This window comes from Pristis pectinata, chromosome 4 (genome assembly GCF_009764475.1).
Source record: "Pristis pectinata isolate sPriPec2 chromosome 4, sPriPec2.1.pri, whole genome shotgun sequence".
In the NCBI taxonomy this organism is placed as follows: Eukaryota; Metazoa; Chordata; class Chondrichthyes; order Rhinopristiformes; family Pristidae; genus Pristis; species Pristis pectinata.
Genome location: NC_067408.1, coordinates 48,906,800 through 48,928,898, shown reverse-complemented (window position 1 = coordinate 48,928,898; position 22,099 = coordinate 48,906,800). Strand labels below are relative to the sequence as shown.

Below are 22,099 nucleotides of genomic sequence, written 5' to 3'. Positions count from 1 at the left end.
GCACCCAAAGAGGACCTGCATGCCTTGTCGGCCGAGCTGGTGTACAGTGCACCCCTGGTCGTCCCAGGAGAGTTCCTACCAGCCCCAAGGGGGCAAGAGCAAGAACCCGCGGCAGTCCTGGACAGACTACGCGAGAGGCTCGGCAACCTGGCCCCCGTACCGACTTCACGGCACGGACAGATCCTGACCTGCGTACCCAAAGACCTGCAGGACTGTAAGTTTGTATTTGTACGGAGGGGCGCACACCGGACACCGCTACAGTGGCCATACGGGGGGGCGTTCAAGGTGCTCAGGAACAACGGGTCCACGTACGTTCTAGACATTGGGGGAAAAGAGGAGGTTTTCACAGTGGACCAGCTCAAACCGGCCCATGTGGACTTGACGCAGCCGGTCGAGGTTCAGGCTCCGCTGTGCAGAGGCAGACTGCCCAAACAGCGACTGATCCGCACTGTGAACTTTGGAGGTTTATCGCCGGTTCTGGGGGGGGCTGGGGTGGGGGTTATGTGGCGACCCACCTTCGACGCAAGCGAACCGGCTCTGAAGGCGGCGCGCGCGTCGGGAGAGAGGCCAGCCACAAAATGGTGCTGGGCCTTCTTCTTCAAGGGGAGAAAGCCCGCACACGGGAAGAGGTTCAGTTGGCGCACGTCTGACGTCATTGCCACGCGTTGAGCGCGGGAAGTTAACCGCTTAAAAGCCAGCACAGCGAGATTCGAATAAACCAGTCTCGAGTTCGACCCACCGCCTACGTGTCATTATTCCTAGCTCAGTGCGTAGCCCATCGCTACATATATATACTTGTCTGTGTGTATGTGTGTATATCTGTACGTGTGTGTGTATCTGTATTTGTCTGTGTATGCATGTGTATGTATCTATATGTGTGTATCTGTGTGTATGCATATGTGTGTGTGTTTATCTGTATGTTTGTGTGTGTGTGTCTGTGTGTCTGCATATATATCTCTGTGTGTGCGAGTGTATTTCTTTGCATATATATGTGTGTATGTAAAATTTATGTCAGTGGCCTCTTCCTCCAAATCTGGCCAATATAATGTTGGTGTTCTGACCGTGCATAATTTTGCTCTCATTTCCATATATTGCAGCTGTGACCACATGCAAAAACAACTTCATTTACTGCAAAGTACCTTTGGAAGACCTTAGGTTGTGAAAAGAAAATGTGTAGAACATTTGGTGATGGAGGAAAGGGTTATTCCACCTGATACCACCAGGTGGTGGCATTTACCCATAATGTGTAAAATATCTGCTGATAGACAAGATAGTGACAGGTGCATGCGGTTATTACCCATTATCGTTCAATAATAAGGAAAAGATTTATAAGTTGCAATATCATAGTTGTGTTTTCTTAATAAAAAGTCTTTCTTTTATATTGAAGGTATAGTACTCCTGCAATTTCACAGCTTATAAAATGTTCTGATTTTACTATAAATATGGTTGGGTTCACCAGCCAGCTCTCACTGTACCTCAACCTGTCTCTGGGTTAATTGGACTGACGGGAGCCTGGGAAAAATAACATTGCTTTATTGCAAACTGTCTTATACGATCTGATAATAAGTGAAGATTAAAGTACCACAAATCATGGAAATTTATAATAAAAACAGCAAATGCTGGAAACACTCAGCAGATCAGGCTGCATCTGTGGAAAGCAAAACAGAGTTAACATTTCAGGTCAAAGACCCTTCTTGGAAAGAAACAGAATTAATGCTTCAAATCAAAGACCTTTTGTGGAAAGAGAAACGGAGTTAATATTTCAGGTTGAAGATCCATCCTGCTGAATGTTTCCAGCACTTCCTGTTTTTATTTCAGACAATCTGCAGCTGGTCTTAAACATGTGCTTCCATTTTGCATCAGGCTTGCTGACATCTCTGAAGTACAAATGCATTGAGTGGATCCTCCCACCCAGCATATCTTTCTACCTGTGTGCTTTAGTGTGTTCACTGCATGAGTTTCTCTCCAATGTTCCTGTGTGCCCCTCTATCTCTCTCTTTCTCTGTCCATGAGTTTCACTGTATCTTAGTGTCTCACTCTCTCACCTATTTCAGTGTGAGCTGTGGACTCCAGTACCTCAATGTGTGTGTCCCCTCCCCCTGCTGGAGTGTCCTCAATGTTTAGCACTGCTTCGGTGTGTTCCTACTTAGATCAGTCTGTTTCTTTGGCCCCCTATCTCGCATGAGTCGCTATATCTGAGTGTGTGCCTCATTTTCAGTGTTTGTGTCCCCGTGTTTGCTGCGTTCCGACGTGTCTGACCCCCTGACGATTCAGAAACCCTGTGTTTCTGTTTCTCACTCTGTGCTTCAGTACGTGCCCCTCTCTGTCGTTGTGTGTCTAATAGAGCTTCTCTGTCTGTCTCTCCATACAGCACTTGCTGAGGGGTTGTCTCTCACCCTGTGTGTGTGTGTGTGTGTGTGAGTGAGTGAGACCGTCCCTCCTTCTGTCCTTGTGCCTCGGGGTTTAAGAAGATCACCTTCCACTCCCTTGTGATATTAACCCAATCTGGCAGTCGTAATGAAGCGACAGAATGAAACGAGCGAGAGCCCCGCTGGAAACCCGCCTCCTGGAGTCAACTCCGCTCCCCATCCCATGAAATCACACCGAATGCAACCAGTGAACTTGGATCGCAACCCGCCTCGGGAACTTGATCAAACCCCGTCCTTAAATGTCCCCTTTCAGAAGCTCTTTGGCTTGTCGGACCCCGGATCCATTGCAGAGACTGCAAAGTCCAACTGTGACCGTTTCCTGCAGGATATTGCTCCACACAGTCAACGCTCAGAGGCCTGACAAAAAGAGCAGGAGGGTGGAACACCACTTCCTGCTCAACCATGACTCTCCTCACGTTCCTCTCACTCCTGGTGAATGCGGGTGTCGCCCTCCCCCTGACAGGTAAGACCCAACCTTGCAGAAGGTGCACTGATCCCAACAGGGTCACGGCCGCTGGCTCAACGCCTCTTAGCTTGGAATAGGCAGGCTCAACCAGAGCACTGCTCCCCATTCACTCTCCAATGTCGCCTGCTCCGGGCTGCCCTTGATGAGGAATGAGATAAGGGGGCAAGGCTTGGAATTACAAGGCACGGTTTTCACAGCCTTGGCATGACCCAAGGTGTTTCAGGCCCAAGTCTTTTTAAAACATTTGATCTATCCCTGGTTTGACCTTAAGAAGGCGATGGTGGATTTTCTAAATAGACATCTTGTAAAGCATGGTGACTGCTGTAGGGAGGTGAGGCGCCCAGCAAGGTCCAAGTGTGAGAAAAGGTAAGCAGAAAAACATGGCTTGTATCCATGAGCTTGATCTGATGAGTTACCAGATAAATATTGTCCAAAAACAACTGGTTTGCTCCTTGAATGGTGACCTCGGATCTTTTACGCTCACCCAAACGGGCAGTCGGCCCCTACTAAACAATGGCTCTTCCAACAGTGGAGCACTCCCTCAGCACAGTCCTGAGATTCCACCCCAAGAATGTGCTCAAGGCTCTGGAATGGACCTTGAACCAGAGACAAAAGTGTGGGGGTCGAGTGCTATGGCTAAATCCCTGCAAGGAGTCTTTCCTAAAATATTCATAATCATTTCTTCACTTTTATCATTATCTATACCCCATGAGGAATTGAAATTCAAGTTAAAATTGAGTCCCATGCATATTTGGCTCATTGAGAACAGAGAACAAGAAAGGCAGTATGTTGCGTCCTCTTATCCTTGATGTACATTTCAGTGAGATCCCCTCTCATTCTTCTAACCTCTGGTGAATACAGAAGTGTTCAGCATGTTTACCAGCCAACTTTGGATTCCACGGGGAGTCCAACACAGCAGCATAGTGACTGACTTACCAGCTGACACATGTCAACACATCTGGAACTTCTAACTATAATAAGACACATCCCTAAATCGCTGGTATTGATGGGGGTAAATACCACAGAACTGCTGGCATTTGCAACCAAGACTCGACTGATTATGTCTGGATCAGTAGCATTACACCAGTCTCAAATATTTTCTGACATTCATCCTGACCAGAAACACATAAACACCTTTGTCTCTGACTTATGACATGTTTCCTTTTACATTTAGGTTATTTCTGGCACATCACGGATGTGCACTGGGATCCAGATTATAAAGTGACCGACGATCCTTGGGCTGTGTGCCCTTCAGCTCTGGAGCCTGTAAGGAACCCTGGCAAGTGGGGAAGTTACCTTTGTGACTCTCCTTGGGTCTTGGTCGAATCATCGATCTACGCCATGAAGGACATCTTACCCAATCCAAACTTTATCATTTGGACCGGGTAGGGATTTGCATTAAGTCTTGTGTAAGTGCATGACAGTTGAATGTGTGCTTGCATTGGAAAATAATATGAGAATAATCCAAAGAGAGAGAGAGAGAGATCTTTATTAGTCACATGTACATCGAAACACAGTGAAATGCATCTTTTGCGTAGAATGTTCTGGGGGCAGCCTGCAAGTGTCACCACACTTCCAGCGCCAACATAGCATGCCCACAACTTCCTAACCCGTACGTCTTTGGAATGTGGGTGGAAACCAGAGCACCCGGAGGAAACCCACGCAGACACGGGGAGAACGTACAAACTCCTTACAGACAATGGCTGGAATTGAACCCGGGTCGCTGATCACCTTCTACCACTTAGGCAGTATTGGCTGGTAATTAGTCAGATTGGATGTGTTCTGCTTTTCGTGAATGGATCCTATCCAGACAATTTTTCATAAAGTCAGGTGGATGCCAGTGTTATAACTGTACTGGATAAACTTGGACACAGCCACAGGTAATATTGTAGCTGGTGCACAGGTCTTCACTATTACAGCTGGGATCTTGTCTGAGCTGTAACTTTGTTGTGTCCGGCAGACTCAGAAAATACATAGCTGCTTTTGCTCAGACAATCCCTTGGGAGTGAGGATTAGTGGCTTCCACTCCACCTCTGTGGGCTCTGAGGTGGATGAGGACAATTTGGGATCCACACTCTCTGTAAGGTGGTAGGTTCCTTCTGTCATCCATGTGCTATTGTTGAAGAAGTTTGAGGCTCTCCGTGCTATCCACTCTGAGTGGTGATGGGCTAGGGATTCCTGCGGGGATATTATAGTTCTTCGAGGAGACTTTATGAAAATCTTTAAAGCAATTTCTCTGTCCACCTGTAAATCCCTTGCCACATTAGAGGCTTGTAATAGAATAACTTTTTTGGGGGGGGAGTCTAGTATCAAACATGCAAATAACATAGGCTGCCCATTAGGGCCAATAGAGTGTGATTGAGGCCTTGATGCTGTGGATGTTAGGACACTAATGTTGGTTCACTTATCCTGCCAGTGAACTTGGGAGATTCTGCAGAGATGGCATTGGAGCTACTCCTTCAGTGCTTTGAGGCCATGAGTAGGTAGCCATGCCCCTGAAGCATACAAGAGGGCAGGGATCACTGCTGCTCGGGAGACCATGTGTTTGTAGAGTTTTGCACAGGAACACAAGAGGCTACAGAGAGTGGTGGACTTGGCTAGTTCCACCACAAGTACAGCTCTCCCCACCATCAAGGACATCAACAAGAGGCAATGTCTCAGGAAGGCGACATCCATCATTAAGGACCCCAGCATCCGGGCCATGCCCCCTTCTGATTGCTGCTGTCAGGCAGGAGGTACAGGAGCCTGAAGACCCACACCTCAAGGTTCAACAACAGCTTCTTCCCCACTGCCATCAGGTTCTTGAACTGACCTGAAAAACCCTAATTCCCCCAACTTGCACTAATTGTCATTATGTTTATTTTTGTTTCATTTTGTCATGTAAGATATGAATAATTCATGTTAATTTAAGTTTATGTAATTTATGTTTGCACTGTACCGTGCTGCTGCTGCAAAAAAACTAATTTTCATGGCATTTATACCCTAGGTATTTATGCCCATGACAATGAACTTGAAACCATGTTCTTCACTCATTTCCTTGGGTGGACAAAGACACAGTGCAGATGATAGTGACTTTCACCATTGGTCTCACTCTGCTGAGATGTGGCATCCAGGACATGGAAAGTGATCGATATTTTCCAGGATCTTGGTGTAGACCTTCAGTGTCAGGGGCTCATGAAGTGCAGCAGGGGCAGGTTGGTAGAGGAACTTTGTCTTGCATGTGGAAGAAAGAGTCCGCAGTCTGGGCAGAAGACTCCTGACCAAAGAAATGGAATCCAAGAGCTGTTGGAGTCTGCAATCTTTGATGTCTTATCGGAAGGAGAAAAGTAATCTATCGTAGCATTGAATGAGGTGGATAATAAAGTGAAATTGTGAACCTCAACAGCTTTAAGAATAGAATGAGCGGGTGTCATTGCTGAGAGAGGTCAAGTGCATGCATGTGTCGACACACGGCATTAAGCACGGATCTCCGGATGAGATGGGAACACTGCCTCGATAAACACTGGATGGTTGGAACATACCTGTGATCCTGGGTAGGTCCAAATTATGAGGGGTGGGATTTGAATAGAAGTCCATGTGGGATGAACTGGAGCCAGAAATATTTGCTGAGGAACGAGATGTAGCTGTAGAAGCGAATTTTGGTCAACACCTTCTTGAAGATGAGAAGGAAAAGAGAAACCACTGGGGGTGAGCAAGGCAAAAGGGAGTCCTGCTAAGGAGTTCTCATGCCCTCCCCTTTCAGCATTTTGAAGGATCGCTCGCTTTGCAGCTCCATGGTCTGCTCTTCTGTTCCCACCAGCTGCTCCCCATCCATCATATGGTACTTCCCCATACAACACCTGTCCTTTCACCTCTTCTCTTCCCAGCAGCCAGAAATCCAAACAGTCTTTCTAGGTGAAGCAGCAGTTCATTTGCACTTCTTCCAATCTGGTTCACAATTGTGGTCTCCTCTACCCTGGAGAAACAAAGTGCAGACTGGGTGGTTGCTTTGCGGAGCAGGAGTGATCTGACCTTGCCATTGCCCACCACTTTAAATTGCCATCACACGCCCACCCTGACGTATCAGTCCGTGGCCTCCTACCCAGCCACAACAAGGCCCAGTGCACGTTGAGGAACATCACCTCATCTTCTGTCTGAGCAACTTTGCATTCTCTAACTTTTCTCTGTCTGTATCAGAACTGGACATTTCTGCCTATCATCATTTTGACTTAGTTTTTCTCTTTCAGTTTGTATAATCTGTGCTTCTGGGCATGTCCCATAGCCTTGCCGTTAGCAGTATATGACTCAGACAAAGAAGTATAATGGAATTCTCACAATAACTCCTTTGGTCTCACCCTATCAGCGATACTCCCTTTGTTCGACCCATCCCCTTCCCCCACCTCTCTGCTATTGAAAACTAACCTGTCCTCTCTCTTTCCCAGTCCTGACAAAGGGTCCTGGACCTGAAACATTAGCATTGTTTCTCTTTCCACAGACGCTGCCTGACCTGCTGAGTGTTTCAAGTACTTTTCTGTTTTTAGTTCACCTGCCCTACAATTATCCTTTATAACTCTTAAGCATGTCTAAAAGTTTTGTCCTGCTGTTAACTTTTTCATTATTGTTTATTTATAAGATATGACCATTGAGACTACCTTGTTAACTTTCCAAAATGGGGACACACTGACATCAGAGAAGAAATAGAGTCATAAAGTCATACAGTATGGAAATAGGCCCTTCGGTCCAACTCATCCACACTGACCAAGATGCCCATCTAAGCAAGTCCCATTTGCCCATGTTTGACCCACATCCCTCTAAACCTTTCCTATCCATGTACCTGTCCAAATGTCTTTTAAATGTTGTTATTGTACCCGCCTCAGCCACTTCCCCTGGCAGCTGGTTCCAACTATGTACCACCCTCTATGTGGAAAAAAAAATTGCCCCTCAGGTTCCTATTAAATCTTTCCCCTCTCATCTTAAACCTATGCCCTCTTGTTCTTGATTCTCCAACTCTGGGGAAAATTGTGCATTCACCCTATCTATCCCCCTCATGTTCTTACACATGTCTATAAGGTCACCCCTCAATCTCCTACGGTCCAAGGAATAAAGTCCTAGCCTGCCCAACCTCTCTCTATAACACAGTCCCTTGAGTCCTGGCAATATTCTCATAAATCTTTTCTGCACTCTTTCCAACTTAATGGCATCTTTCCTAAATCAGGTTGACCAAAATTAAACACAATTACTCCAATTTGCAATTTGACTAGATTGGAGTATTTTCCAAAATCTTTCGTCAGCTCTGTTGTATTAATGTCCCAGTTTTACTTCCTCCCTTCCCAGGGATGACACTCCACACGTTCCCAACGAGAAGCTTAACGATGAGGCAGTGCTGCGGATGATTGGCAATGTGTCACAGCTCATACAACAGGTGTTCCCAGGTGAGTGAGATTGGCCTCACTGAGGTGAAGTGGTGGGTGGGTTTGATAGCATCCCACCATTGGGGGCAGAGATCTCTGCAGGGATAGCACACCAATGAATCAAGCAGAAACACAAGGCAACAGACTAAAAGATCCTGACAAGTGAAAAGTGATTCTGGCAATAAAGTATCATGGTTGTGGGAGTTAATCGGTACCAACCTCAGCAGGAGCTGTACCTTATTGTTGGGCAAAACCAACTCTGAAAGACATCATTCCCAAGTAGGAGATTGTCTTAACTCGATGGCCACTAAATCACTCTCCAGAAATCGATCATGGCTCTCGTCCTTCCTCCTTCCCCGCCCATAGTTGCTAAGATGAACTCCAGCACAAACAATTGCCAATTCATCCAAACTCAATTAATTCAGACCTGGGTTTGTGCTAATAGATCAACTCTATGTTGAACCAATCACCCTTTGCAGGCAAAAGGGCAAATCCTAATGCCACATGTTGTTAATGGTACCGTAATGACTCACCGAAAGGGAGACATATTTGGACAAATCAAAATTTGATTAGAGGAAAAATTTGTTAGAACTTTCCTGACAACGGCTATTTGTACTATCTCCTGAATGCAGTCGAGTGACTCCAGCAATGTGTGCATATGTTATGAAAGATGGTACTCTTTATACTAATAGCCACTGTCCGGGCCCACACAAAACAAATAGTCATTTCAGTGAGGTACTGGATAGCCATGAACTCTAACTGTGCCTTCAGTGAAGAAAGAAAACCAGTCTCAGAAATGCAAATAGTTTGAAGAGACTGTATAGCTTCCCGATGATAACTACATTGTTATTCTCAATCAGATACCAAGGTTTATGCTGCAATGGGAAACCATGATATTCATCCAAAGAGCCAGTTTCCTGCTACTAGCCATATCATCTACAATCGAACTGCAGAGCTGTGGAGCCAATGGTTGGATGGAAGTTCAACTCCCACCTTCCTGAAAGGTACGGTTTGTTTGATTACAGCTGGTCCAGGAACCGATGAGTTTTTATCAGTACTTTTTTTTACTACACATCCTTAAAAACGCCATTAAAAATGACCTAACTTTTAAAAGCTGCATGATAGTTGGACAGGCAGAGGTGCACACACCTCATTTTGAAAGAAACCATTCAACAACATGAGAGGAATGGACCACCAGTACAAACAGGATTATTGCATGTAAGTGGAAAGGACATTTGGCTGCAAATTGGATTGACTGGCACCTATTTTAGGTGCTAATTACACATAAACCAGTTTGAGCCAGAGTGGATCACACCAGCAATAATTTCCAGGAGAAAAAGTACCCTTCCAGAAAATGGACTGGGCACATCTTGACACAATTTCTGCTGATGTGTCTGACCTTTCCATGGCAACACACACACAACTAATGGTATCACCTTTCACCAAATATCCATTTCTTCCTGAGTTGGAGCTCGAAAGTGCAAACGTTAACTGCTGTGAAGCAGTTTCAGGACAATGAGAAGCTAGTTCTGTTTGACTGTGAATTGAAGCTGCCACTCGTGACAGTGAGTTAAGTAAGTCAGACTTTGGCTGTATTAAAACATCAAAAGAATGAGATGATTCTGCCACTTAAATCTTTGGTTCAACTCTGTTTAGAACACTGCATACAGTTCTGGTCACAACTGAACAGAACAGATACTGTAGCTATTGAAAGATACTGAATACAGAAATGGGAATGTTTAAAGGGTGGGGTTTGATTATGAAGGACAATTATGTAAATTAGCATGTTCTCACTGGTTAAGGGAAGGCTGAAAGGTGATATTATTGTTGGTTTGTGATTGTTGGTTTATGATTGTTGGCTTTAGATTTCTGAAGGTTTCAGATAACATAGACCTTGACAGGATATTTCACCCTGTCTAGAATAGCAGAATGAGAAGTCCTGATCTATGGTGAAGACAGTTGACTCAAAACTCATCAACAGAAGCAATATTTCAATGCGTGAGCAGTCAATCTAGGGGACACACTCCTGAAGAGATGGTGGAAACAGATAGTATTTACTCTTTAAAAGAAATCTTAATGAATAATTTACAAGAAGTTACTTTTTGTGACGTGGTCCCTGAGTGATTATTCAATGTAACACAGTGAAAAACAGGAAACTTTAAATTCATGGTTCCTAAAGATCTCTAACACTGGGATTTTCCTTGGGTCATATCTGGCTCTGTTGCATAACAATTGCTCAAAATTGGGGATGGCACAGTGGCACAGCTGGTAGAGCCGCTGCCTCACAGCTCCAGCTACCCAGGTTCAATCCTGACCTCTGGTCTGTCTGTGTGGAATTGGCATGATCTCCTTGTGACCATGTGGCTTTCCTCCAGGTTCTCCAGTTTCTTCCCACATCCCAAAAATGTGCAGCTTGGTAGGTTAATTGACCACTGTAAATTGCCCCTAGTGTATAGGTAAGTGGTGGAAAATGATCAGGACTGGGAGGTGATGGGAATGTGGGGAGAATAAAATAGGTTAGGGTTAAGATTCATGTAAAAATGGATGCATGGTGGTCAGCACTGACTCAGGAAGCTGAAGGGCCTGCTTCTGAGCTGTGTCTCTCTGTGATTCTATTTGTAACAAGGATTTGTCAATACTGTGACAAGTTGCAAGGTAAAGTGGGGACACCTTATTCTTTATTTTAATCTAGCAATTCCCACATCCCATGTTATCTACCTTAACAGGCTTTACTGACAAGTATCAAGATAATGATGGGATAAAGCCTGGGCCCTGAGGTGCCATTCCCCGATTTGAAAGGTTTACCACAGAAAGGTACTGACTCATACACACCAGAAATTGAGTACGAGACAACAGAAGGATGTCCGTGGGCACTGCCATCACATTCAGCACCTCACTTTGGAAAGAGAAGAAAAGTTGGTTTCTTCTCTTGGCTCCTTAGTGTCCAGTGATTCCTCTAGGTCTGTTGACATCAGAGGAATGAAATAAACTTTGTTATGATGCTCTCCAGAATCAAATAACTTGCTCGATCATTATCTAAGTATGTGAAGCCTCATGAAATTCCAGGATAGCTAGTAAAGGCCAGGAAACTCAACTCACATCCGTGTCTCTGAACAGGCAAGTATTAAGTATGTTTAATAATATTAAATTCCTCTCTGCAGCCTAATGGAGTTCATCTCCAATTTCCTTGAACCCAGGTGCGTTTATATTTCCTCTAATGTTTAAATTGATGATCCCGTTAACCTGTGCATTAGAATGACATTTAGTTTGTTCCTTTAATATGTAAGGTGCCTTCTACACGGAGAAGCTGCTGAATCAGGAAGGGCAACGAATGATTGTCCTGAACACAAACTTCTACTACAATAAGAACAAACTGACTGCGAACCTGAATGACCCTGCCGGCCAGTTCCAGTGGCTTGAGGATGTCCTGTCCAGAGCTGCAACAGCAAAGGAAAAAGTAAGAGAGAGTCAGTCTGTCTCTTTCTGCCTCTCTCTGTCTCATATGTTAAGGTTTCTCTGCATGATGATTAACTGACACCCACAGTGTTCAGAAAGACAAGGAAGATAAATTTGTACTGCAATAGCATTTTTATGACTTCAGCACATCCCGTAGTATTTATAGAAGTAAAGTTTACTCACTGCTATAATTGAGAAAACACAGCAGCTTATTTGCACACAGCAAGGTCCCACAGGGAGCAATGAGATAAATGATCATAAAATATGTTGTTTTCAATGATATTAACCTATGTGAAAAACTCCCCTACACAGCTTCAAATAGTGCCATGGGATTTTGTTATGGATGTTAGATCAAAGTCCCATCTTAGCTCAGGTTTAATTCTCAACCATTATTAAGACATATTATCTAGTTAATCATTACACTCCGCTTAATGGGAGCTTACTGTGTGAAATTGGTTGCAATGTTTCCTAGATCACAACAGCAACCACACTTTTACAATGCTGCATTGACTGCAAAATTCTTGGAATATTGGGAGGTAGTGAAAGATTCTCTGGAAAAGCAAGTTCTTCGTGTTCTACCGGCTGCTGCCAATCCGTGCCAGAAGAGAACAGCCTCACTGCCAGACTCACTTTTCCACTTTCCATTGTCCATCCTATACAATGACCATTCATGGAAAGAAGATCTGTTTCAACAGATTCTGTACATTGGGACTTCCAGGGAAGAGATTTGTTCCACTGTGTGTCCATGTAATGCAGGGGAAAAATATGGTGCAAGGGAACTTCATGAAACAAAACTTAAAGATCTTGTTCATGTCAGGTTTGTATTGATCACAGACAAAGTACAAACTGTGGTGGTACTGAAGCAAACAGACTAGCTTTCAGTTTAAATACCCGGCCTGTACTGAACTCATTGGTGCTGCACAGTACAGTAGTGGGAGCATTGTAAAGAGCACAAATATTTCCAAGGTTTCAACTCATGATCACCAGCCAATGACCTACTTTTGCAGAAGGTTATACAGGGAATATCAAGTGCTCTGTGGTTAAGTAGTCACTCTCCTAGTTACACGTACAAACATCTGGTAACCACGGTCTCTCAAGCCAGCACCAGCACCACTTGTGTCATAGAACATAGAACAGCACAGTAAATAAACAGGCCCTTCAACCCATGATGTCTGTGCCAAACACAGTGGCAAATTAAACTGAATCTCTTCTGTCTGCACATGATCCATATCCCTGCACATGACCCTGCATATTCATGTGTCTATCTAAAAGCCTCTTAACCATCACTGCCATGTCTACTTCCACCACTACACCTGGCAGCCCATTCCAGGCACCTCCCACTCTCTGAGGAAAAACTTGCCCCACACATCTGCCTTAAACCTTCCCTTTCTCACCTTCAAATGCATGTTCTCTGTCATTCAGTTTCTCCTGGTCTCCACCCCATCACAGATCTTCCCTTTTGTTTTCTCCACCTTTCCCCCTTTCTCTGCAATTTAAAACGTTATTTCCAACTTTCTCCAGTTCTGACGAAAGGCCATTCAGTTGAAATCATAACAGGTACTGCCTGACCTGCTGAATATTTCCAGCGTTTTCTATTTTCATTTTAGATCTTCAACATCTGCAGTATTTTGCTTTTGGCAGCCAATTGAATGACGGTGCTAGGTACGTGTAGCCTATCAGAATAATATGAGCCTTTAGGAAAAGAGGCAGTAAAAGTTAATGTTTGAAATTCTATATGACAGGTTTATATCATTGGTCATGTACCTCCTGGATTCTTTGAAAAGAAAAGGGGAACATTTTGGTTCCAGGAACATTTCAACAAAAGGTACATCAAACTTATCCAAAAGCACAGCCAAGTGATAGCAGGGCAGTTCTTTGGACATCAGCACCGAGACAGCTTTAAAATCTTCTACTCCAACAATGGTACAGTAAGATTAATATTTCTATTAAATTTAACCACTGGTAAATACATGATAATTTTATGTGCGCTGTCAAAAAAAATTAACAAGCACGTTATAAATTAAAGGGAAAGAGCCAAACAACACAAGGTAACTTATGTGCAGTCTTCTCCAGATTCTCTCCTATTCAGCCTTCAACACCACCTTCAACAATTGAGCAGTAATCCTGCAACATGGAGCATTGTTTGCACAAGAGCTGGTATAAATACAATAATGTTTCAAGGTCTTTCATCGAGACCACTGGAGTGGTGTGTAATTCAAATTCTTCTAGCACATTGCTTTTTTATATCATTTTATGTGTTTCAGAGACAATATAATGCAAGCAGAAAGAAGTAAAACATTTCCATTTTTGTAACTGTGTCAACATCGAGCCCTCCCAGGTCAAGTACATAATGAGATGGATGTGGAATAAAGCTCCCTCGATTTACACCATTAACATGCTTCTACCTGCCCTGACATGACATTTGCATTTCCTAACCTACCCGTCCCAGTGGACTCACTTTGTGACACCGATGCTTGTGACAATCCTGATCTGCCCATTCATGCAAAATGTGGTTTTAAATGACCTCATACTCCTTTCAGATAGGATACTTAGAACCAGCGGGGTGGGGAGGCTCGGATCCCCTCAGGGTGGCTATGTTAAAGGCTAAACACCAAAGTATACCAGAAGAAAACATAAAATAAGCAAAATCATGGTTTAGAAAAGGCTATTTTTCCATCAGAATCGTTGTTTTGGTAGCCATTTCTCCAAAATGGGTGTCAATTCTACTAAAAATATTCACTTCCTAAACCTTACCAAAAATATTTTGTTACACTTAATTAAAAGCATATTTTATACTATTTTAAATTGATGGATACTAACACTTAAGTAAGCTTGGATTGCTCTGAAGTAATACTCTTGAGTTTTGCTTGTTTATACAAGTTAACATTTTGTTTCTTCAATGAAATTCCACATGTTCCTGTCAGTGGGTAGAAAATCTAACCATTTTTTTACCCCTTGTAGCTCAGCTCTTGTTATTTGGAATCATTCCTGAATGTTTCTACATCCTCTCTAATACATGCATTTTCTTAACATATCACATTGACCATAACTGAACAAGGTCCCATAGCCTTGATCTGAGAATGCATTGCAGTATTTTCTGCATCTCTGCAGTCTGCCCTTCTGGCTCCAGAAGTTAACACAATATTATTTTCCTAGTTACTTAGTCATATTGTCTGGACATGGTGCAATAAGCTGACAACATTCTTTCTATCCTTATTACAAAATCTATGTGCTAATTCTATCCTAATGTGTGTCAATGCAACATGTTTCCCCATGCAATACTTAGTGATTATCATTGTTCAATTCCCAGTTGTCTCTGATCAAAACTACTCTGCAAACTATTACCTGTCTTCTGCAGTAATGTTGAAGGAGTAGTCTAGGGCTCCAGTTATATTTTAAAGATTATTAATCTTTTTTTTTGGGGGGGGGAAGATTTGAATCCCAAGACTTTCTGCTATTCCTTTCAATTTGTTTTCATTGAATTGTTTATCCCTTTTACTCTCCCTCTCAAATTTCACCGGAATAAATTTCATATGATCTAACCTCCTATTAGCTCTGCAGACTAATATGGTTTCTCATTGCAGGTTCTGCAGTCAGTGCCATGTTCATTGCTCCTGCAGTGACTCCTTGGAAGACCACGTTAGCTGGCTTACAGGACGGATCACAAAACCCTGGGATTCGCCTCTTTGAATATGATACCAACACTCTTCAGATCTTGGTAGGAAATCACTTCCAGTTGATTTGTTGGCTTTATATCTATAAAGTCAGCTCTCTGTGCTTTTTGAAGTAATTAGTTTGGAAGTGTGGAACACTTGCCCATCTCATTACCCCGATCCAGCCTCTCCCTTTCCCACTTCACCATGACTTTTTATAAACTAAACCTGGAACGCACAGGGTTGGGAGGTCTTTGCACATCTTCTGTCATGGTTTTGTTGGATTACCAAAACTCTGGTGAGGCACCACAAGGTACTGTTTCTCAGAGGCTTCCTTATAAGGCGTGGCAGAAGAAACTCGGGAAAATTCTCCACCCAGTCGCTGCTCCCTGAATTAGCCCACCTTTCCTCTGAGGTAGTCTCCTGTACCTTGGGGCTGGCAGCAATTCTTTACATTGAGCAAGCTTTAAGAGATGACCACTGTTTTGTAAATACCTGCAAGTCACCAGATATATTCAGATTAAAGGAGTGATGCTGGTTGGGTTATAAATCTGGGGTGGGGTTCAAATATAGGAGACTGTTTAACGACTGGCAAATCTGGCTTCTGACTGTTTTGGAGGAATCCTTTTCTGTCCTCCAATGATCTGAAGGCTTCTAGTTTATCTTTAGCTTTTTTTTTGCCTTCAGTATTGTTCTTCAGGGCACCATGAATAGCCTCGCATTTCTCTGGACCAAGTACAAGGAAAGAATAGTTGTCCAAGATCACTTTCCAGCTGCAGAAGTGCATAAGGGAGGCAATTTATACAGCACCTTATACATTGCTATTTATCCCAAAGTGCCTCATTCTGCTGTCGAGGAAAGTATGCCACCAAGCCACACAAGAACACAATAGGGCAGTAGGCCACCAGGACCCACCACTCAGTATGATCCAGGCTGATCCATGCTGTCCTGAACTCCTTCTGTCCCCACAACCCTCAATCCTTCAAATATTTATCTATCTCCACCTCAAATATATTGAATGATCTGGCCTCCATCACCCTTGAGAGGATTCCAGAACTTCACCCTCTAAGAGAAGAAATTTTGAAGCACCTCATTTTAAATGGTGAGCATCTTATTTTGGAGTTATCTCCTCTTGTTCACGGCTCTCCCACTAGTGAAAACATCTCATCATCTGCCCTGTCAAGCCCCCTTAGGATTTTATATGTTTGAATAAGGTCACCCCTCATTCTTCTGAACTCCAAGGAATATAGGTCCAAACTATCTAGCCTGTCATCCCAGGAATTAGCCTGGTGAATCTCCTACAGACTGCCTCCAATGCTATCATATCCTTTTTTGGGTAAGGTGACCAAAACTTTGTTTGTTATTCCAGGTGTGGCCTCACCATCACTCTGTAAAAACGGTAGCAAAACCCTTCAATTGTTAAATGCCAACCCCTTTGCAATAAAGATCAAAATGCCTTCTGACCTTCTTAACTAGTTGTTGGACCTGCCTGCTATTTGTGATCTGTGCACAAGAACACTTAGATCCTTCAGTCACTTGCAGTCTCTCTCCATTTGGATAATAAAAATCATTTTGATTCCTCTTACAAAATTGCATGACTTCACACTTTCCCACATTAGACTCCATTTGCCAGATTTTCACTCAATCTATCTGGAGTCATGGAGTCACAGAATTATACAGGATGGAAACAACTTGTCCATGCCAACAAAGATGCCTTCCTAAGCTAGTCCCATTTGCCCACGCTTGGCCCACATCCCTCTAAACCTTTCCTATCCATGAATCTGTCCAAATGACTTTTAAACATTGCCATTGTACCCGCCTCTACCACCCACTTTCTCAGGCAGCTCATTCCATATACCCATCACCCTCTATGCAATAAAACTTGGCCCTCAGATCCCCTTTAAGTCTTTCCCCCCTCCCCTTAAACCTGTGCCTTCTAGTTTTAAACTTCCTTACCCTGGGAAAAAGACTATGATTATCCACCTTATCTATGCCCCTCATGATTTAATATACCTCTATAAGGTCAACCCTCAGCCTTTTTCCAGGGAAAACAGTCCCAGCCTATCCAGCCTCTCCTTATAATTTAAGTCCTCCAGTCCTGGCAACATCCTAGTGATCTATATCCTGTTGCCAAATCACGATGTCCTCATCCTAACGTGCCCTTCCATCTATTTTTGCATCATCAGCAAACTTGGAAACCTTACATTTCGTTACCTCCTACAGAAGCTCGGTCAATGTGGTAAAATTTAAGCAACATCTTAGAGATACTGAAGCTGAAAATTTTAAGAAAGGAATTCCAGAGCTTTGGGGCTAGCTAGCCAATGGCAAGAGTGAAGAGAGGGAGATGATGTACCAACATATTTTAGAGTCGAACAGCATCTCTGGGGAGAGCTGATGATGGGGGAGGCCTGTCATGAGTATATAGTGTGAAGAGGCACTTGAAAAGAAAATTAGGAAGGCTGAGAGGTCATAAGAAATCACTGGCAGACAGGATTAAAGTAAATCTGAAGGCATTCTTTTATTGTTTATTCTCAATTATCATAGTGATGTAATAATAAAAATCCTCCTCGCTTCCTCTGTAGTTCCTACACCCTGCTTTTGCATTTTTAGTAATTCAAAATTAGTCCCAGAATTGACATTTAGACTTTGTTATCTTTTATGCAACAATGCCAGAGCCGAGACAACAATTCTGATATTGTAATGAACACCAACACTTGGGCAGAGCTGCAATAATGTTTTTTTAAAATTAAGTATAATCTGTCTTTATAAGTTATCAACCAGCCATTCCATGAGGAAATACTTCTTGGCTTCAATACTGTAGGTCTCATCTGATGCAGTGAATGATGAAATAGGTCCAGGGTCCAAGAAATTCATTCTTGAAGCACCAAAGTCAGAATTCTCCATGTTGTCTGCAGATGATGATAGTCAAAAGGAAGACAGTACCTCACCAAATTGAACGACAATGCACACATCATTCAACATACCACCACCAAATAATTCTGCAAAACGGGATCTTCAGTGTTGACACTTGGTCTCTCATTGATTCCCACTTGAGTTAGAATCATTTGGCATGATACAGATAATCCTTATGTAGGGAATAACAGATGCAAGTGCTTCTAATTCATCCTGGAGAATAGAACTGATTTAACCTTGATTAGATTAAGGAAATGTCACTCAGAATAAGTCAAGAACAGCACAATGTTGTTGTTAGATGTCCATGTTATATGATACATTCTTTGGCACCTTCTAGCTTCCCTCCTTCACACTACTTTAACAATTCACATCAAAACAATCAGCACCTCAACTGTGTACAGGATATGTAGTTTTGAAATTGGGAGAGTTCCTTTTCTCCATTTTAAAAAAAAGAGCGAACAGTAAATAAGTGATATATACAAGTTTAGCACCAATTCTGCTCAAAGTTTACCTGTTACTTTTGGAAATCCTTAACTGGAAATCATCTGTTGCAAAACTCTCCATTCATATCTTGTATGTCACATTTAAAAGTTGTATGACCATGGAACAATAGTCAAAAAGCAAATAGAATAACGAACTGCAGAGCAAAGTACATTTGAAGGGAAAAAACACATGATGATGGCAGTCAAGCCTTAAGAGCTCTGGAGGATAGTAATGAGACTGATTTCAGGAAGAACAGACATGGCCCCAAGTTTCCACTGTCACTTATGACAGGTTGTCCTAATTGATCTTTTGACGGGTGGGGGGGGGGTAACAGCTGGCAATTTGGTGGAGGTCCTCCAGTTTAGATTTGTTCAATTGCAATTGAACACAAACAGTAGGGGTGGCCTGGTGATGCAAGTTAACGCTGCTACCTCTTAGCTGCAGGGACTCAGCATCATTCCTGACTTTGGGTGTTGTCTGTGTGGAGTTTGCACCTTCTCCCAGGACAGCATGGGTTTCCATTCAGTGCTCCAGCTTCCTCCCACATCCTAAAGATATTGGTGGTTGGAAGGTCAACTAGTCATTGTAAATTCTCTCAATGTAGGTAAGTAGCAAACAGAATCTAGACAGTTGATGAGCAGATAAGCAAATAAATTGCAGGGCAACATGGAGCGGGAGAATGGGACTGCTAGTGTTGCTCAGCTGGGAGTTGGCATGGACCCAATGGCTCCTTTTGTGTCATAGTAAAGTGTTGCAAATTGTAGATGGACAATCCTGTACCTCACCTGCAACACGACCTGATAATTTCCTACACAAAACCCACACAAGATATCAGTGTTTCAGTTATAAGCTGCAACCACATGCACTTATTGAAATAAAGGTATGTATGGTTCATGAAAACCAAGATCACTCACATTTGCACAGCAGTGACTTGACAGGTCTGCTATTTTTCAGCTGGTGGGGGTTTCCCCAAATTCTTCAATGGCATCATTTTAAAATGAAATCCAGCACCACATCTGGCCAGTACTTGCCTGTAATCTCCATTTCTAAGTTCTACATTTGCTTCCCTATTTATTAGTTTTTAATGAATCGCTCCTGTTTCCCCCATTCATGCTTTGAAAAGGGTTTCCAGAAAACACCATGGGACCATTTAATTTTCCAACATTTTGTCATAGGCAACTGAATTCTATTCAATGGGCTTTCTCAGTCATTGACAGGCTCAGTACTTCAACCAAGAGCATGGTCCGATTCCGAGCATCAGCACTGAGTCTCAAAGTCCAAGCCTGATGTTAACATCCACTCAAATGCACCCTTTAGCAAGAATAACAGCATAGCGATTTGGATCATAAATCCCTTTGTCTTTTTTTAAAAAAAAATAAAACACTCCTTCAAGGCCCAGAGAAACAGAAATCAGTTGTACTCTTACACTGGTCTCCAGTGCATTCAGAGCAGGGACTGAGACTTGGCAGCACTAAGTTGATGTTTTATATTCTACAGAAGAGTAAATATAATGTGTTATGTTTAGCCACTGAAAGTACCTGTGTATTTCTGTCCTTGAACTGGAATATTGTTTGAAAATGCCAGGAATTTACTACAGATTTCATTCTACATCTGTCTCCAACTTCCATTTTAGGATATGGTGACCTATTATTTAAACCTAACCTTGGCCAACACTTGGGCCCCACAGTGGGTGGAGGAGTACCGCTTAACAGAAGCATTCCAGGTACCCAATGGTTCAGCTGAATCTATGCAATCTGTGCTGGAAAAACTAAGCTCGGACCACAGTCACCTGCAGAAGTATTACAAATATAATTCAGTTAGTTATGACTTAGGGGAGTGTAATGAATGGTGCAAGATTGATCACATTTGTGCTATTAAAGAAGTTGATCATGCAGCATACAAAAACTGCATTAATAAGGGATCATCCAAAATGAATGAGGTCTGTTTGCTGTTGTGTCTTTCCATATTATTATTTGTCCTCCTTTTTGATTATAATTGATTACTGCTTGAGTTTATCCATTTACATTTTAATCACATCATCTAATATTACTGCTGAACATGGATTATGGCAAGTCCTTCTGGAGCATAGATCAGATGGGCTGGATGACCCGTGTCAACGTTAAGATTTAGGTACTAACACAAGTTTGCCACACATGGTCATTCATCCCAGTTCAATAACTGAACTGGGTCAGCTTTCCGCTTCTCCCCCCCCCCCCCCCCTTTAAACTTCAAAAATTTATACTTCAAAATCAAGTTAATATCTGAAGCTGCACTTTTGAAAGACCTACACAACAGGAGGAAGTGTTCCAGCCTTAATACTAAGCTCAAGTCTCCTTTGTGAACCTGCACACCAATACAGCCACTGATCTACATTAGTCTCTGCAGTATTGTTAAAAAGTTGTACCTGTCTGGAAAGCTGTTGATCCTCCCAGGACGTGCATTTCAAATTAAATTATAACTTCAGCTAAGTGTAATTGGGCTGTTACAGCCATTTTAAGAAAGCAAGTATTGGAGAGCAATTAGTGAATAGCACCACACCCAATTCAAACCACCCACAGATGGAGTATATTTGAATAAAAGGCCCAAATGTAAATGTAGATATACAACTGCCAAGATTCAAGTGGGAATATGCACCACACCACAGTGCTCTATGAATGTGAGCAATTTAAAGCATGTCTCTACCACTAATATTTATATTTTTAAGGCCCACTATGGTCATGCAGCCTACAGAGAGGCATGGAACACTTCCATTTTCAGCACTCCAAGCATGTTAAGCACTCCAAATTAGGTACTGACATCTGAATGCGAATTTAGAATCAACTGTTCAGAAATGTTTCAAGATTACTCATTTTCAAAAAAAAAAGGACAGCAGACTTGTTTTCTGAATTCAGTTAAAAACATTTTCTCAAACAGCAATAAGCAAAAATACTTCCCCAGCATTTTAGTAAAAAGTGGCCCACACAGATCAGCAATTGCTTCCTCATGGAAACAGGATTAGTGGCAAGGGTTCATACAAGGCAAACTTGAAGATTCTGCCCAGGCTCTGGTCAGTACAGGATGCTCAAAAACTGGACTTCACAAATGCAAAGAGGACAATGGAGGATGGATGTGTGAACACTTTTATTAAATATGTTTAAGTGAAAAATAAAATCCATTTAAAAATGATTCTTACAAATGCCATCTTATTGCTTTGTTGAAAAATTAGCTATGGCAATTCCACTGCAGAATTTAAATACTGAACAGACATCTAAAGCAGAGTGCAGTCAGTCATAGAAATGCATATCAAATTCAGATATACAATTTGAATGT

General features: G+C 42.7%; 1 protein-coding gene across 2 annotated transcripts; it reads left to right on the top strand.

The window, feature by feature from the left end:
* The first annotated feature begins 2,703 nt into the window (after positions 1–2,703).
* On the top strand, positions 2,704–21,955 carry LOC127569226 (acid sphingomyelinase-like phosphodiesterase 3b). 2 transcript variants are annotated; one of them, XM_052013648.1, is made up of 8 exons: positions 2,704–2,892; positions 4,070–4,280; positions 8,209–8,306; positions 9,146–9,289; positions 11,573–11,742; positions 13,484–13,664; positions 15,326–15,459; positions 20,424–21,955. In XM_052013648.1, the coding sequence occupies exons 1-8, from the start codon at positions 2,832–2,834 to the stop codon at positions 20,787–20,789; spliced, it is 1,365 nt and encodes a 454-aa protein (XP_051869608.1). In that variant the 5' UTR covers positions 2,704–2,831; the 3' UTR covers positions 20,790–21,955. The 2 variants fall into 2 exon arrangements, with proteins under 2 accessions (XP_051869608.1, XP_051869609.1); XM_052013649.1 differs by lacking the exon at positions 2,704–2,892 and having other exon boundaries at positions 4,169–4,304.
* The last annotated feature ends 144 nt before the right edge of the window (positions 21,956–22,099 follow it).